The following is an 18,506-nucleotide window of genomic DNA, read 5'->3' as shown; positions in this document are numbered from 1 at the left end:
TGTGAATTTAGAAAGACTGATATTACTTTTTGCTTTGATGGTTGTTTGTTGCCCAGCCAGCTTTAGCCTACATCTTATACAAAAAACAAAATACTGTCTGCGCTTCTCACCCTAATAAAGTTGGCAACAAATATATAAACATAATATATAACCAAAACCTCTCATTTATATTATGTTTATATATTTGTTGCCAACTTTATTAGGGTAAGAAGCGCAGACAGTATTTTGCTTTTTGTATACATTGTACAGCCAACACACTGTTTTTGCAGCATGCTTACACTGTTTGTTAGGCCTCGTATTATACATTTGTATTATTTGAGCCTGTGACTAGCTTAGCGCACCGACATTTTTTCTTTTCCCTGTTAGCCAACATCTTGCCAGCTCTGTTCGATGTTTGTTGCCCCAACTCTGTGTTTTGCAGTGGGTGTAGAGATCAGGCATAGACCATCACCAGTTGTACTATCAGCTTCTAAAGTGTGTGTCACATGTATGTAGATAATTGTGAGCCAGCTTTCATTTGTATCACATCCTCTAATAGTGTTGATATAACTTTACAACAATTGTCTTTATTGGCTTTTTCTGCCATTTTTATATTGCAAGACATTGCAAAGTCTGCTATTTTTATTAATTTATTAGATTATTAAATGTTAACTTTATTATCAATACAATCCTTTATATTTATTTGTAGCCTGTTTATATATATAGAATTGCTTTTTGTTACGTCCTGAATACCTTGTGCATTTAAGTAGTAAAGTATCCTATATACTATTGCTGTAACTGTTCTCATAATGAACATAATTGGAGAAGTAGATTTAAATCTCTGGAAATAAATAAAAATGCGATTGATCTTTTCCAGCAGATTGTATTGATTTCACCAGCAATACCCATGCCATGTCTGTGTTGAGCACATTGCATTCATTTGACTTTTTGCGGTGAGGTGAACCATGTGATACACTGACAAAACAAACAAAATAGTTAAATAACAAAAGTTAAATAAGATTATTAAAACAAAGAACAATTCAATTCTGGTCACATAGAACACTCCAGTGCTTGCCATAGTTATTGCTTCACATCTAGAATGGCTTCTATACATAGCCCACTATCCTAGGCCCTTATACATTTTATTGGATTAGTTTGTATAATTATACATAATATATATATATATATATATATATATATATATATATATATATATATATATATATATATACATATATATATATATTATTTTTTAATTATTATTTTTTTTTATATAGAAAAGATAATATTAAACGCAAGCGAAAGAAAGAAATAGGTATTTAAGGGCCTATTTGGCTTCCTATTACATCACATTATTTATAGAGTGCCCGCAGATTCTGTAGCGCTATAACGTGGGATGTGCAACTTGGACTTCCTAACCCTTTTCAGCATTTTACAAATGTAGCTGTACTTGTCTTGTACCTGTGCCCATGCTGCCCTCTGCTGTATTCTTACTGTATTAACAGGGGCCATTACCATGTGAAACTCATTGACATGTAGAAAAAAAAAGTATTTTTCCATTAACATTATGAATATTTAATACTGAAAGTTAACCAATATGCACACTTTCAGGTTGTTCTATACCGTATACCGTTTTCTGCACACATATGATTCTTGGTTTTAAATTCTGAAATGAATGATGATTAAGCAAATATGGCAATGAGTTATAAATCTAGGACTTACAGAGCAAAATTGGCTACTCAATACAGGATCTTATTTCTTTTACCCTGAATAGAGACGTACAATTTTACAGAGTAAGAATAACCAGTTTGAGACAACGCTACTCATCTTTCCATCAAAGGCCGTGATTGAATGTCTCATATACATCAGTTCATAAGTGCTTCCCATTCATTGTAAGCTATTTAATTGATACTCTGAATCAAGTGGACTAATGCAGTAGAAAGATGCATTCATTACCTTAATAGAAGTCCCAGAGGAGGAAAGCCTTGCTCCCTCTACTGCAGTACTGGTCAAATCAAAGGTCATCTTCTAGCAGGGGACGCTAACATTATTTTAGAATGTGTTGTAATTTAATATCCAAGGAAACTCTGCTACACCCCATACAGTGAGCATCTAGTCCCATTTATTTTAATTTACCTAGAATTTCCTATCCTTCCACTGTGTTGATTAAAAACTCTTTTTTATATATATATTTACCTTTTAAGATGGTTCAGATGCTATATGTACTAGACTTGCATTTTATGTTACACAAAAAATACCACACAATAATTGAAACCAACAGAGGGAATGCAGCTGAGAAGACTGCGAGGCATGTCTCCATAAAAACCCAAGGATGGAGAAAACCAGAACAGACCGTGACCGGGAGAGACTTCTAGAATAAGACGGCTAGAACATGGTTTGCTAAATGTGGAATAATCACCATGCAAACCGCTGGGCTTGATTGTTAGCACTGACTATCCATGCTTTGATTGTTTTTGCTTGAGTTTGTTTCTACTCAGAAGAGATCCCCAGATTTCATCTCTTTTGTTATGTCCATGTGTTAGTTTGTATTTCCTATGTGGCTTGCAGCGGTTATAGATGCAAAACGGATCCTCTTTTGTTTGCCTTGAATGGCTATGTAAAAGTAGCATATCACGTTATTAGCTGCAGACATAACATCAGGTGAAGCTGATTGTGGACTAGTAGGAGCCCATACTACTGTCCTTACCAGCTGGCACCTCCAAGGATTACACCATACAGCCATCACCCAACAATGGGAACTCACAAGTATATTTTCGTTTAGTTATAAAGTGAGATCTACCTAGACCTGGTTTTCTAATACCCACCCGTATATCCTGAAGAAGTATTTCACTACATCACTGCTGTAACAAATGTCTTCTTACCATTGCCAACGCAAAGGTTGGGTAGGTCAGCAACTTGATACAGGGCCTGTTAATACAGAGCAAGACTGGATACTCAACAAAGGACCTTATTCTTTTAATCTGAACAGAGATAAACTTTTACAGAGTAAAAATAACCAGTTTCAGGCATTGTTACTTGTCAGGGCTCAGTTATATTACTGTACTTGCGTGCAGGAAGGGAGGTAACTATTGGGGTAGACTTTGTCCCTGATAAATTATTTGGTGGACTGGGACACCCATTGAAATGCAAAAAGGTAGGTATGCACCAACGTGCCTCTGGAATATGGATTATAGTTCTATTTTATCTAACTTGTTTGTATTTCATTGTTACGTACAAAAGTACCCTGTAATCGGAAATGCTATCATTCACTGGTTGACTAAGATTTCCCACTGATTTCATACAAACCATTATTGATGATCATTAAGTTACACAAATACTCTCAACCTCACAAAATGTGTGATACTTAAGCTCAGAGGAAGCAACGAAAGGGAAGCTGCATCAAAAAAGTAATTGCGACATAAAATGTTACTAGCCATCTGCACTTTTCTGTGTTATGTGCAGTTACCCTAAATAATAATACTCCCCATTTTATATCCTGTGAGATAACCTCATAGTTATCTTTTAAGTAGCTCTTGTACTGACATTAATTCACAAACTAGAAGATAATACTGATTAGATAGATTATAATGTTTATAATACCCAAGATTGGTGCATGGTTCGTTTTTTACAGGATTGGTTAATGCAGTGCCTCACAATTTGAGACATTCTGGAATGCTACAAAAAAGTAATGTAACATGTAAGCACAGTAAACTAGGGATTTTATACCAAATCTAGGGGAATATTCTAAAACACCAGTAGAGGTCACAGTGTCTTCATAGAACGTTGCCACAGACTCGCTGAAATTTTTAATATGATGTTATATGATGCTAATTATTATCGTATCTTTAAAAGGTGAAACAAAAGGCAGCAGCGCTCCTTTGTCCACCACTTCTGGAACCAGTAACAGCTCCGAAGATGCAATTAAGAGTATTCTAGAGCAAGCAAGGAGGGAGATGCAGGCTCAGCAGCAGGCACTATTAGAAATCGAGTCTGGGAGCAGCCATAGGTCTGTTCCTACACCACCAGCTGAGCGCCCTGTCTCCATACCTTCCAACAATGCAGCCCATATTTGTATTAAACAAGAAGATAACTCCTACTTAACCAGCACAAGTAGCAGCTCCACGCAGACTCCGCTGAGTGTGTTATCACCTGCAGCTTTCGTACAGAGCATAATACGCAAAGTGAAGTCAGAAATAGGTGATGCCGGGTCATATTTTGACCAGCACTGGGCGTCGGAAAGAAGCTTGATGAGCCGTCCCTTCACCTCTGTGTCGCCATCACTGTCGTCATCTTCAAGTTACTCCAGCACTGTCAACGTTAGACAATGGAAAAGGGGAGATAATGGAGATACTGCACCCAGTGAGGAAGATATAAGGACGGGAGAAGAAGCGCACAAAGGTTTGGATGTAAAGACTGAAGCTGTGAGCTTGGATCAGCAAACCATCAGCCGTCTTTCTTACTATCCTGCCTACATCCCAAGGAATCTCAAGCCCACTGTGCCCCCTCTAACCCCAGAGCAGTATGAGATGTACATGTACAGGGAAGTGGATACCCTGGAACTTACCAGACAGGTCAAGGAAAAGCTGGCTAAGAATGGTATCTGCCAAAGAATTTTTGGAGAAAAGGTATCGTATCAATTTGAGAGTGCTTAGGTTTGTATTATCGTCTCAGCAAATGTTTACCTTAGGATTTCATGCAGTGTTTATTTCCTGAAAGAGGTCTTTTCCTGCATTTAATTAGTTTTTGTATCCGCTGCTTAGCAATGCAATTCTTTTATGCTTACAGAATCATCTGTACTTCCTACCATGCATGTTAACATATAGCATTAGCCAGAGCAGATTAGGGCAAATCAGCAGCCTAGAGGTAACTACAAAGAAACAAAGAATTGTTTTATTTTTTGTAGCACCAGCAGTATACACACTTCTTACTAGAGCGCATGGAGTATAAAAAAACGTTAATACATTAACAAACAAGCAAAATATTGCATCCCAAAAATGTGCAAAATCTCACTTTTGAGCCCCTCATATGCTGGTGACCCACACAATCATTTCTTTGCTAGAACAGAAAATGTTGGTGGCGTCTCTTTTCATAGTAGTAGTAAATGTTATTTCTTGTTCCCTTGTAGTTAAACAAAAAAAAATATGGTGACATTTTTGTACTTGCTAAAACAGCAACTTTGATTCAAGTGAATGAAAATGAGCATTGTGTATGTGACTCTTTCTTGGCTAACTTCTTAATATCTATGGAACCACTAGAGGAAACATGCTAGACGCCCATAAAAAAATAATTATCTCAAGTTAAACTACAATGTCATTGGCAATGGACAGAGTTACATATTTGATGACATTAAACCCTTTGTTTTCTCTCAGGTGCTGGGTTTGTCTCAGGGGAGTGTAAGTGACATGCTGTCCAGGCCGAAACCCTGGAGTAAGCTCACTCAGAAGGGACGTGAGCCATTCATTCGCATGCAGCTCTGGCTGACTGATCAGCTTGGCCAAGGCATCACCCAGCAGCCGCCCCTGTCACAAGGTACATTCATCGATTTGGAATTTTATAAGAACCGTGGATAAGACACCTGATTTGTATAACACTTTATCAAGAAGGCACTTCATTACAGCCTTATCAATGTATGTAGCTCCACTGTATTCCACAGCTATGAACAGCGGGTAAACACTATATTCCTAAAGTACATCACATAACAGTTTACATAAACAAAAGCTGCTGAGGTTCCTTGCTCAACGAGCTTACAAAGTGTAAAAGCTTTAAGTCGACCATTCGCAAATCTATATCACAGTGTAAACATTGTATAAATACATTATATTACTAGACATATATACAGACTGATGAAGAGTATGAAAGTATGGTGGGAGACATCAGAAAGCAATAGTGAGATTAGATGAGGTGAGGCAGTGGTAGAAAGTTAATCGTTTAGTCAACTTTTGCCCTCTCTGATTCTCTAGTCTAATCAGAGGTCTTATGGACTGGATCATTGCTGAGCTTCACTAGGACTTGTATATTTTTTGGATCCCTTTTTTTGTTTTTACTTCCACAAATGTATAGTAAATTACATATAAAATGTTAGTGTATGCAGAGACACAAATCAGAAGACAGTGATAGATAGTAGAAAATTAGTTAACTAAACAAGCTTATTGTTTAGCCAACAAATTACACAGTTACATTTTATGACTAAAAGCATGTGGACATGTGTTCCAATGTATCTCAAAGGTGTTCGATGGGGTTGAGATCAGAGCTTTGTGCGGCCAGTCAGGTTATTCCACACAAAACTCATCCAACCATGTCTTTATGGACCTTGCTCTGTGCACTGGGGCAGACTTGCTGGAATAGAAAAGAGCCTTCCCCAAACTGTTCCCACGAAGGTGGAAGCATAGCGTTGTCCAAAATGTCTTGGTATACTGTAGCATTAACATTACCCTTTACTGGAAGTAGGGGTTCTAGCCCAAACAGCTATTAAAGAGCCTTAGACCATTATCCCTCCTCCAATAAATACTCTACTATGCATTCTGGTAGGTAGCATTCTCCTGGCATCCGCCAAACCCAGATTCATCCTTCAGACTTTCAGATTGAGAAGTGTGATTCATCATTCCACAGAATACGTTTCCACTGCTCCAGAATCCAGTGGCGGTGAGCTTTACACCGTTCAATCTGACGCTTGGTATTATAATGGTATTATAATAGCGCATAATGATCTTCGACTTGTATGCAGCTCCTCAGCCATGGAAACTAGACTTGTGCATTCAGATTCATACAAGCTTTACTTTGAATGAAATTTTCCACATTTGTGCTTTCATACAAATGTATCACACATAAAAAATGCTTAATAGAAGTAGCCCAAAAATTGAGAGCATACTCTTATTGATGATTATGGCTGTGATTGATGCCATTTTAACTTGTCAGTAGCAGTTACGGATTGATGAGCGTTGGAGTGTGAGACTTTCAGTGACGGCAATAGTGATTCAGGCTCATCTACCATACTGCAAATGTCAATAGTGTACTCCAGAAAATTTACTGGTGGGGTGGATTGGAGAAGCTGTATATTGTTCATTATTGATCTACTGGGACTGCAACAGAAGGTTTTTTCCCGTTTTATGCAATAATTGTTTTATTTACTTAAGGGCTGTTTTTTTTTTTTTAATTTAAAAATGAATTATTCAAATATTGTTCCAAGTTCATATTAAATTGTACTTTAGTAAAACACGTATCCTACCAGTTCTTGAAATACTTTTTTTAAGTTGGGTTTAAGTTGCACATTTACGCTACCAGCAAAACCTCTAGTTTGTGGACAATGCCAATGATAAATAAGACAATGTGGGTGACAAATTAGGCAGGGCAGGTGACTTCGCCCTGTGAATGCACACTAGTGCCGTGTGTCAGTTTTCGAAATACTGTTCCTTGTGTGTTCCTTAATTGCGTGAGCTGTATACTTACTCTTCCAGCAAAGCCTCTTAATCTTAATCAAATAAAAATTCCACTCTCCCATCACCACCATCACTAATACTCTGTCAGGTCCACAAACGGAACCCTCACTTACCTCTCCGAAGCCGCCGATGGGCAGGGTGACAAGCAGAATAATGATCCAGCATCCTCCTGATGACAGGGTTCTGACGCAGCAGGTCCGCAAACAGCACCTGGTCCTCCTTTTTCCCGGAAGGGTTGCGCAACTAAATTTTGCTGTGCACAAGTCTAATAGAAACAAATTCCATGACGCTCCCCACACACAGTGCTTGTGCAGATGTCGCTTTCAGAAGCAGTTTGGGACTCTGTAGTAAGTGATGCTACAGCAGACAAGAGATTTGTACGCAGCACACACGCCCCATTCCTGCGATTATACGTCGTCCACTGCTTTGTGGCTGATCTGTTACTTCTAAACACTTCCACTTCACAATAATAGTACTTAGAGTCGCCTGGGTCAGTTCTAGCAGAACTTTCATGAACTGACTTGTGGCAAGGGTGGCATCCTATGACAGTGCCACATGTGAAGTCACTGAGCTCCTCAGTATGACCCATTCTACTGCCAATGTTTGTCTATGGAGATGGCTGCCTATGTGCTTGATTTTATAGCAATGGGTTTGGCTGAAACACCTTTGGGCCATTTAGTGTACCTGAGCTATGTGTTAAAGTGTTAGCTGACTTAAAAACTCATTGATAATAGCACAGACTAATTAAAACTTTGTATTGTATTTAATCCTGGAGAAGTTTACTATATTTGATAGGCATGGAGTATGCAGCAATTTAACTGATTGAACCGTATGTTGGATTGAGCTGTTATTCCTCATCATTTTGTTTTTTAGGTACTGCAAGTCCATCCGAGACTCATTCATCTCCATCTCCACCTCCGAGCCCGTCTGAACAGGATAAAAGCCTACCAGAGCCACACATGCTAAACTCAGAGAGTAGCAAAGAAAATCAGCAGCCAGAGAGTAGACCAGCCTCCTCCCTCAGCGGAAGAAGCTTTTCGAATCAGCAAGCAGCGGGAATCCAAGAAATAGTGGCTATGTCTCCAGAATTAGATACCTACTCCATCACCAAGAGGGTCAAAGAAGTTCTGACGGACAATAACTTAGGTAATGGGCAAAATCTTGTTTTTCGATTACAATTTAGTAAAATGAACAGATTTAGAGTTTTAATGAAGGATTAAGCAATATAGAGCATCAGTAATTTCTCCATGTATAAAATGTTACATCACAAGCAGTGCAGCTAGATATTCAAATTATGGGACTAGCTTTTCAAATCAGCAAGAATTCCTTGATTGTAGACAAATCCAGCAATGAGAGTTGCAAAGCAACAGATAAGGGGGTTTTTAACGTTTCAATGCAGCATTTTCCTCTTCCTTATTTAACAGAAGCGAGAGCAAGAATCCACAGTGGGTGATGGAGCTTCTTCCAGACCTGTTTCTGAGATGGCATAGAAAAGAAATGTCTAGAAACATACTTAATCTTACCGATTATTGTTATAAATTAAAATTCTTTGTTTTAAAGGTCAGCGGTTGTTTGGAGAAAGTATCTTGGGACTTACTCAAGGTTCTGTGTCAGACCTCCTATCCAGGCCAAAACCATGGCACAAGCTCAGCTTAAAGGGCAGAGAGCCTTTTGTGCGAATGCAGCTCTGGCTTAGTGATCCACATAACATCGAGAAACTCAGAGATATGAAGAAGATGGAAAAGAAAGGTACAATTCCACACTATATTGTGCGATATTTGTAGTGTGTTTTCTATGTGCCATAATATTAACATAAATTACAAATCAAATGCTGGAGCTAATGAAGGAGAACTACCGGTTAATGTGCCTGTCCCTATGTTTAAACTGTATATTATTAATCGTTATGTCAGTAAAATGATTCATCGTTAGATATTTGTTTTGACTAAATATCTCCATGACCAAAGTTAAGACAAAATCACAGCTTCTATCTAGTTTAAATAGGTTTACCTCTTTAGCGACCTTGCCCTTCTAAACATAAGTTTTTATACCCCTTTCCATTATCAGTAACATGCTAGCATTCCAAAGAAGACCCTGGACGGTTACATCACGTAATCATAAACACATGTTCCTAGCGTTCAGGGCTAATGTCAATATATGTGTAGGGAACAATAGAAATGTGGATTTCTTAGATTCATATTCTTTATTTTGCAGCTTATCTTAAACGCCGTTACGGACTTATAAGTGGTGGCTCAGACAGCGAGTCTTCCAACGCAAGAACAGAGTGCCCAAGTCCCAGCCTCCATTCACAGGAATACAACCTTCTGCAGATGAAAAAGCCCAGGGTGGTCCTTGCATTGGAAGAGAAAGAAGCACTGAAAAAAGCTTATCAGTTGGAACCTTACCCATCACAGCAAACTATTGAGCTACTGTCATTCCAACTGAACCTGAAAACAAACACAGTCATAAACTGGTTCCATAATTACAGGTGAGACCAACAAATTGAGCCTCTTCTTATGAAAATGTAAAGTTTGAAAACTGCATTGTGCATGTTATTGTTTGAACCCACATACTGTCCCAAAATCTTGATATACCTATGCAAGCAGGACATTTATGTAATTGGGGCATGCTGCGGAATAGAAATTGGGATATATTGTGAAAAATGTAAAAAAAATATATATATATTACCACAGAGTGTGGCGGAAAAATCTCTGCATAAAAAGTTTCCAAAAAGCCATACCATAGGCTCAGGACACAACATATAACATTTTTAGAAAAATCAGGACAAAAACTTGTAGTTTTTTTGTCAATTTGCCCTACCTGTGTAAAATTTATAATGGGTAAAACTGTAAAAAAAAAAAAAAAAGTTTCCCATTTTTTAGCTTTTTTTCCTACTAAAATGAGTTGATATATGGGATGTTTCATATGTTTTTGTTTGATCACAGATCTCGCATGAGAAGGGATCTTCTAATGGAAGGTCAGCAGGACAATGACACAGACCATGAGCCAAACAGCTGTGATAGCTTCACATCAGCATCTGCCTCACACAGAGATCCTGCTTCACACAGCCCGAACCTTGAAGGAGAAGCCCGGAAGCCAGTAGTCAATCACATGAAACACATGTTACAGAATAACTACTACACTGGAGAAAGAAAAACAGCAATGATAATTAAAAAAGAGAAGACAGAGGATGATGATGATGATGATTATTCCAACCGATGTGAGTCTTGTCATTCTGAAGCAGCATCAGAAACATGTTGTGAGCCTGATCCACCCAAAGCTCTTAGAGAAGGCCAGATTATTCCCACACACTGTGATGGATCTCCAAGACCATGTTACCTACAAAAAAGCAACTCTTTGTATGATAACCCTCGCCAAGCTGGAGCACATGACTGCACCTCACTGCTTTCTCGTAAAGAGAACTCTGGCACAGAGAGACAACGAGCTGACCCTATCAGCTTTAAATCTACTGTGGAGTCTTCGCGATGCAGCCTTGAAGTGTCTCTTAATTCACCATCAGCCGCCTCATCACCTGGGCTTATGATGTCTGTCTCTCCTATACCATCTTGTTCCGCTCCCATTTCTCCATCTTTGCCTAGCACTGCGTCAGTCAAGCTTCATACTTCCAGTCCCACCAGTGACACTGGCCCTCTTCATCCTTCAACAAAGCATAGTCCGAACAACCAGAGGCGTAATGAAAAGATGGCCAACCTAAATAACATTATTCACAGGCTTGAAAGAGCAGCCAATAAGGAAGAGACTCTGGAATGGGAATTTTGAGAAACAAAAACATTACCGTTTGTACCAAACTCTATGAAACCTCATAAAGTAGCAAAGAGGTTATAGAGAACTCCTATGTGCTGTTTTCTATTTTTGTTTTTCTGGGAATCAGAACTTTATAAAAACAGGAGTAAAAATGAAATGTTTCAAAAAATCTCTTGGATCGAAACAATAGGGTTTTTCATTTTAAAACACTTTTAGAAAAAAAAATATTTATAAACATTTTAGATATTTTATTAAATAATATTTGAAATTTATTATCAGCCTGTGCTGCTTTGTTGACAAAGATTCATATAAAAAAACACAGAGCAGATCATGTATAATGAAGTCCCGTAGCTTGCCACTGGATGAGATTAAAAAACGAATGTTAAAAGCCATCAAGAAGCTACTAGGAAGCAGCCACAGCTAATTGTAATTCCGAGAGCTGCTCAGTTTCCATAGCTGTCTATGAGATAGCACAGTTATTAACTACCCTCCAAGAGATAAATGAATAGTCTCAAAGACTCTAAATTTAAAGTGTAATCATATGAAATGGGTTTTGATCCTATGGTCCATTCTGCTCCATTTTAAAACACAGTTCTGGGTAGTAGGAAAAAAAGTTACAAAATTGAAGAAATAGATTCGCAAAGAAACTGTTCCTCCAAGATCAAGATTATCTCAGGCATGAGCTGGCTGTAACTTTCAATCATCCTAGGTAGAAAAAATACATCATGTGGGCTGCTTATTGTATGCAATCCTGTGTAAGATGTAAACAATGGCATTTTTTTCAAACTACAATTCAGACATAAGAACCTACAATCATGAAGTGTTAAAGGTGCTGTTCCACTTATAAAAAAAAAACTAATTGCACTTGCCAGTATGCTGAGAAAATAAACATGAAGTTTTAATCACATTAAAACATAGAAACAGTCTTATCTGGAAACAACGTTTCAGTGCCTGCTTTTGCGTCATGTGACAATAACACGATCCTAGCCAGAAAATATGAATGAGGCAAAATCTTACATAATTAAAGAATTATGGTAACGGTTTGGCCAATCAACCTGGGGACATGTGCGCTGATGCATACATATTCATACACACAAAACAAATCATGTTATGATATGGTTCTTAGACAGTGGTACGTACCTGAAGCCACAGAGTGCTTCCCTCTCAGCCCCAGTACCCAGCCCAGCTACTGCTTTGCAGCCAATGGTGCTGCGGATTACCCATTAAAGCACCAAGGGTGCCAAAGAGCTTGGAGATCCCTAGGTATATGTCTAATATATAATTCAGCACTGCATCAAACAGTACAAAGAATTATGTTTCTAAGTTGCAAAAGAATTCAATCCAGCAGAATACATGGAACAGCAGCTTTAAAATCGAAGCATGAAACCTTAGTATGCCTGAGCTCTGGGTAGCTCGTTGCAAGGCTTTGCAAATGGTTCAGTTACACATTGCAATGGGATTGTTTGCAAGCTTGGGGCAGAGTTAAGGCTGTTTCAGCTGAGTTTTTCTGTGAGTGTATCTTTTCTATCTACCTCCAACAGGGATTATTATTTATGTATTCAGTAGGGTTTGATTAAAAAAAATATATATATATGAGTTATGACATCACGTCCAGCTGCCGACGTGCAATTGTTATCTATAGCCCATCAACCTTAAGTAACAGAGCCATATTCTGCATTAAATGCATGTATGGCTTTTTTGCTATGGTATGAGTCAAATAAACACAGAGGCGCACATAAGTGTTCCACTGAGATGCCTGAAATAAGCCTGAAAAGTTACTTAGTAAAATTAAACACTAGGGAGGAATAAATACTGTAATGGGGCAACCTCACCACTGCCAGCAAATAGAACTGTAGTCATTGCCGGGCGCATCAGATTTTCTTCAGCGTGAGATTCCATGTCCCGTCTTGTTATCCATGCTTTTGATTGACATTAGAACTCTTTCCATATAATATATATAAGCTAACAGATGGCATGTAATGCTAAAACTGTGCGCACAGGCATGGTTCTGCCCCTATGATGCTCAGAGTTTAATAATATGAAGTCACTTGAAATTCCGCAAAAAGCCACAGGGGGCAACCGTGTATTTAGGAAGAATGTCTAACCAGGACTAAAATTATTTGAGGGTTAGGTGATCCATGCTGCTTTTAAGATGGTTTGATTTTGTTTTCTTTATAAATAAACTATTTCTTTGTACTTTTATGAAATATTCCTGTTTTAAATTAACTTATTACATAAGTGAGAGTAAAGACCCTCATTATCTTCTGCTGTTTAGTGTATAAGGTGGGATATCCATGTATGATTGAATTAAGCACTTAGGATAGTCTGATTACAGGGATCCTGTTGTACTGAAACTACTAGACATGTAATTATTGTAGGCTCATGTACTGTATTCAGTTTGTATAATAAACATGAAAAAATCTTTCTTTAAAAGAAAAAAATGTAAAAAAAGACGCTAAATATAGAAATTGATACATTTTGTGTGGTCTAGTGTATTCATTTCTCAATAGTTTAAAAACTTTTTATACCATTAAGGTTGTGTAGTTTGTATAAAGCAAAACATGGAAAGGCATCTTCTGATAAACACCTGATCAGTCTGCTACACACCAAAGTTAGTTGCCCACAATAAGCCTTCTGTTGCAAAAGCTGTGAGCCACCACCTTCACGCACATCAAAATCTTCAACAAGACACTAGAAAGTAGGCCCCTTCATACCTAACTTGGTCAGCCAACGCAAGGGCACCCCTTGCGTCTAATGTCTATGTACATTCATAATGTCCAACTCAAGCAATTTAAACTTTCAGCGATTAAACATAAATGTTTTCACAGTTGAGTGATCACTAAAAATAAAATGTTAATTTTCTTTGTTTTTTTTTATACCATTACAATCCAACCTCTTTTGACATTATTCATTCCCTTGAAAAAAATATAATCATTCTGTCTTTTCCAAGCCTTCCTGTTCCTATGGAAATGATTTATTTATGGTGAACATCGGGAATTTTCTCGCAGAGGAAATTCCATTCACTCATCTCTTAACTCTTCTGCTGTAAACCATTAATATCTTTACTTCCACATTTGTTTCCACTTTAACATAAACATAATTTGACAGTATATATGGTGGATTTAAAGATATACCAGCCTTTATGAAAAAAAAACAGATAACCAATCTCTTGTACATCCTTGTAATATTCATTTAAAATGAGGTGTGTGTCTCTACTACATACTAATGATAAGGAAAATATATTCCAATGTTGCCCGTTGCCCAACAACATGTATTTGTCATTAATGCCCTAGGGTAATCCTCACCAATTATGGTTCTCCAGCAGATGTGAAAGGTAACAAGAATGATATAGGTCAATATAAATGTAGCAAACAAATTAATTGCACACGTGTAGTACCTACATTAAAAGCATGCAGCTTCCAGCATCCATGTAGTAAAATCCAGACAAAGAATAGGCATGCCAGGAGGAAGCCCCATAAGGCGAAACGCGTTGCCGACATTTACTGAGCTGTTTATATATTTGGGATTTTGTTTCTTAAAATTTATTTTGATTATATTGACTGCCTTATTTATTCTTTGTTTCAGGCACAAATGCAAGGAAGAACAGGCTATGATTGTTAAAAATAATTATAAAATAATTTTCCTTCTGTTTATTCAGGAATAATAAGGGTAAAAATCAATGTTTTAACTTATCAGAAACAAAAAAAAATGCACTTGCAGGGCAATGATCATCTTTTCATTCTATGACGTCTGTTTATGAAACCTGTGTGAATGTTTCAGCCTGTCGCCATGAGACAGCTTCCGGAACATAAACAGGAAAAATATGTTTATAGAGAACTTTTACTGCTCTTTTGCCATACTGACGGTTTTTAAAAAGTATGAAAAGAGAGAAAAAACCCTAGACTTGGTATAAAACAAACATTGCAATATTTTCCGAAGTGGTTACATGGAGTTTGAACTTTTCATCAATTCAAATTGTTTGCAGCGCCATTTCCTATTTTAAAATGAGTTGAGTCATTAAGATTGTTCAACTATTTTCTTAAGAAGGACCCTAGATAGTATAGAATATAGATGTCGTTTTTTTATCCCACCCATGCAGTTGTTTTGAAGTAATGGAGCATTTTATCTCACCAAAGACCTGTGATAAAAGGGTTTGATTGAAATTAATTCAAATACTGAACATACATTACAGCTTAACCATGTATACAAAATGATGGCATTAGTGTATTCTCTATAGCAAAAACACTACACCTGAACAAAAAGTTAAGTAAAGTGCAAAAAACCAACAGAAATCACATCATACAGTAGAAAAACATTTCCAACAGTTCCAGAGGTGTAGATATAATGGTCTTACTGCTGGATTTACACTTGAAGAAGGAGGGTGTGAGTGAGGACTGGGGATCGAGCCGACATGAGACTCGATGAGAAAGGTCCTCGGACACCCCATTTTCCTGTTAAATGAGGAGTGTCCCACAATGTCATCAGGGCCGCCCACCAACACCAGCGGAAGTGCCCACCGTCAGCAGGAGCCCCCACTGACATCAGGGAGTAGTTCTGGCCAAGGGTATGCTCCAGGTAGCCGGAGCCCAAAAGTTCCCAGGTATTTATATATAAGCACATTAGTCATACAGATGTTACGATTGCACAAACTGAGTAAGAGGTTCCTGCTCCACATGGCTTACACTCTAAAAAGTGGTAAGGAGTGAGCTGATACAACTAAGAAGAGGTAAATGTGGTTAACAAGAGATTATGCTGGGTCAAGGTTTGTAAGTTATTGTTAGGCTACACTAAATCGTTATGAAGAGATGAATCTTGGCAAATGTCCAATGATACGGAGCAATAGAAAGAATGCCTATAGATGCGATGGACCAGTGGTGGAACAGAAAGAAGCCAGCTGTGGATGGCTCATAGAGGGTGTATAGGTATATGGCGCAATATCAGAGACTAAACATCTATAAGCACTGAAGAGCCTTGGTCATAAGGAGGAGGATTTTGAAGATGTGCTATTTCGTAGGAAGCCAAGGCATCAGTTTTATTGGGGGGGGGGTAGTGTTCTGGAGAAGTAAAGAATATTCTGGGGGGCTGACTTGAGAGCAGATTATAGCGGAGAAATACACAAAGCAGGGGGATGAATACGCAAGGAATTACAGTAGTCTGGATGAGAAATGCAAGTATTTGACAGGATATCAGACACAAAATATAGAATTACAAATAAGTGACTTTAGGTGAAGCGCTAAACAATCACTGGGGGAAAACTCCACAGTTACCCCAAAAATAATGTGAAATAACAAAGGTAATTAAAAAGACACAAAAAAACAAAGCAAGTCTAATCAAAGATATACTTCCCAAAACTTTTGTTTCACAGATGGTGTAAGTTCTCAAGAACCCTAGATACTTAAATGGTATGGTGTAGTATGCACAATAACAAGTGGTATGTGAGAGTATAGGAGAAACTCTTTGCAAGTCAATGCCTGGCCTCTTTGTATTTCATTTCTTTATAATGGAACTTTCAGGTGTTCCTGACGGCAAGCCCGAAACCAGTTTTCTCCAAAAAAAATAATAATAATAAAAAAAAAAAAAAAAAAAAATAAATAAATAAATAAAAATAAAAAAAAAATCGGAAGGCGGATACCAGGAGGTTAAAAACTATAAATATATCTTTTCGCTGGAATAAAATCTGGTAGCATTAAAAAGTGGTATAAAACGTCCCGTAACTTCCACTTGGTGTTGTGGTAGCTTTGCTACACTCCTATTGCGTATAGTTCGTATGGACTTCTGAGTGTGCAGCTCTTCCCCTTCTTTTTTCTTCAATACGCACAACACGTTTCGCTCCAATAGCTTCTTCTGGTACGTGACTCTTGTATCCGCCTTACATTATTTAGATCCTTTCACTCAACTGGTGGAGAGACAATTGGACTCACTTGATTTTCTTTTTGTACCCTGCGGGACCGAGGCTGTTTTAACACTTTTGCGGTGCTTGTGTTCAGCTGTAATTTTCTCCTCACCCATTAAGTGTCTTATATCGTCTTATTTACCTGTATGCCGATCTCGGCGTTACCTAATGCCTCGACATCGAGGCATTACAGCAATGCCGTTTAAGCGAAGAAAGCGATCGCTGATCACTTTCTAAGCTTATTTAATTTAATGACAGTTCAGGACCGTCAAAGATGACAGCCCTGAACCGTCAAAGGTTGCTAAGGGGTTAAGAGTAAAACTATTTATAAAATGAAGTATAACAAAACGACAAGAAACAATAGTTTGAAAAACTTTATTTGCCCAAGAACAGATTAAAAAAATGGAATGTACAGTAAACAGTGTCACACAAGTATTTCTGTAACACAGACACGAAAGATATACATGTAACAGAAGATAATTCCATAAACAGCATTAAAAGAGTAAAAGTATTCAGGACTGTGGATAGAAAGTATATAATGTCAAATACTTCAGGATGTGCAGACATAACAATGTTTGCATTTGTTAAAAATGTATATAAAATGATTTAAAAAAAAAAAATAGAAACAGTGACTAAAGCCTTATTACCCCAAGTGCAACTTAATTCATAGACCCTTTGATTTGTGCAAGTATACAATTGTATATAAAAAAACATTATATGTGTGCATTTTAGACCATTAAAATGCAGTGGGGTAAAAACAACGGTTACGCCATTTTGTTAGTCTGGCTTCTGTTGGTGCTGTATTCATTTATACCAAGGGTACTCTAAAAGGTAGTATTCTAAATGGTGTTAAACTGAGTAGACGAGTTTTAGTTCTGTTATGGCATAACTATTACTTCTAGGGCAACAGTCTACAGCCTTAACGCTTAGCCAAACAAGAACCTTCTGGTCAAGTCGAAACTGCTAATTATAGCAATAAACTTAAGACGCTGCCAACTAAAGTTTGCACATGTGGTTTATATAGTAAGAAATGTACCGTTCACTGACAAGTCTACCCATCTTGCTTATGGTACACTTACATTAAAATATATATATAAAAAAAAGTTGCACCTGGAAGCATGACACGTTTTACGTAGATGGTATCCTTGAGGTTTTATGAGAACACAGCTAGAAAGCTGAGCTCTTCCTTAGTGTTTCTTGGTCCAGGAATTTCAGAAATACAATATATGGGATGTTGCACCAACAAAAATAAAATTGTATTACTAGACTAAATAGGGATCAAAAGGGTCAGTAATTTCTTTACATGGATTCAAGAAGTAAACAGTAGTGATATAACACTAAAGTCCTGCTTAGAGATGCATTTTGAATGCATAATTACCCCACCCCAAAGCTTGCGCAAACATACAAAACCCCTTAGAACGAGGGTAAAACTTCCC

The 18,506-nt window shown here is 37.7% G+C and overlaps 1 protein-coding gene across 2 annotated transcripts in view; it reads left to right on the top strand.

Moving 5' to 3' along the window:
* Positions 1 to 12,188, top strand: part of CUX2 (cut like homeobox 2) — a 158,157-nt gene extending 145,969 nt beyond the window's left edge. For both annotated transcript variants that reach the window (XM_053473143.1, XM_053473151.1), the window contains 6 exons: positions 3,832 to 4,604; positions 5,349 to 5,508; positions 8,289 to 8,561; positions 8,976 to 9,164; positions 9,627 to 9,900; positions 10,358 to 12,188. In XM_053473143.1, coding sequence (XP_053329118.1) covers positions 3,832 to 4,604; positions 5,349 to 5,508; positions 8,289 to 8,561; positions 8,976 to 9,164; positions 9,627 to 9,900; positions 10,358 to 11,192 — 2,504 coding nt within the window. In that variant the 3' untranslated portion in view covers positions 11,193 to 12,188. The remainder of the gene's footprint in view (positions 1 to 3,831; positions 4,605 to 5,348; positions 5,509 to 8,288; positions 8,562 to 8,975; positions 9,165 to 9,626; positions 9,901 to 10,357) is intronic.
* Positions 12,189 to 18,506: the final 6,318 nt, after the last annotated feature.

The sequence above is a fragment of the Spea bombifrons genome, chromosome 1 (genome assembly GCF_027358695.1).
Source record: "Spea bombifrons isolate aSpeBom1 chromosome 1, aSpeBom1.2.pri, whole genome shotgun sequence".
In the NCBI taxonomy this organism is placed as follows: Eukaryota; Metazoa; Chordata; class Amphibia; order Anura; family Pelobatidae; genus Spea; species Spea bombifrons.
Note: the sequence above shows the minus strand (reverse complement) of the source record. Positions and strands in the feature narration are given on the sequence as shown.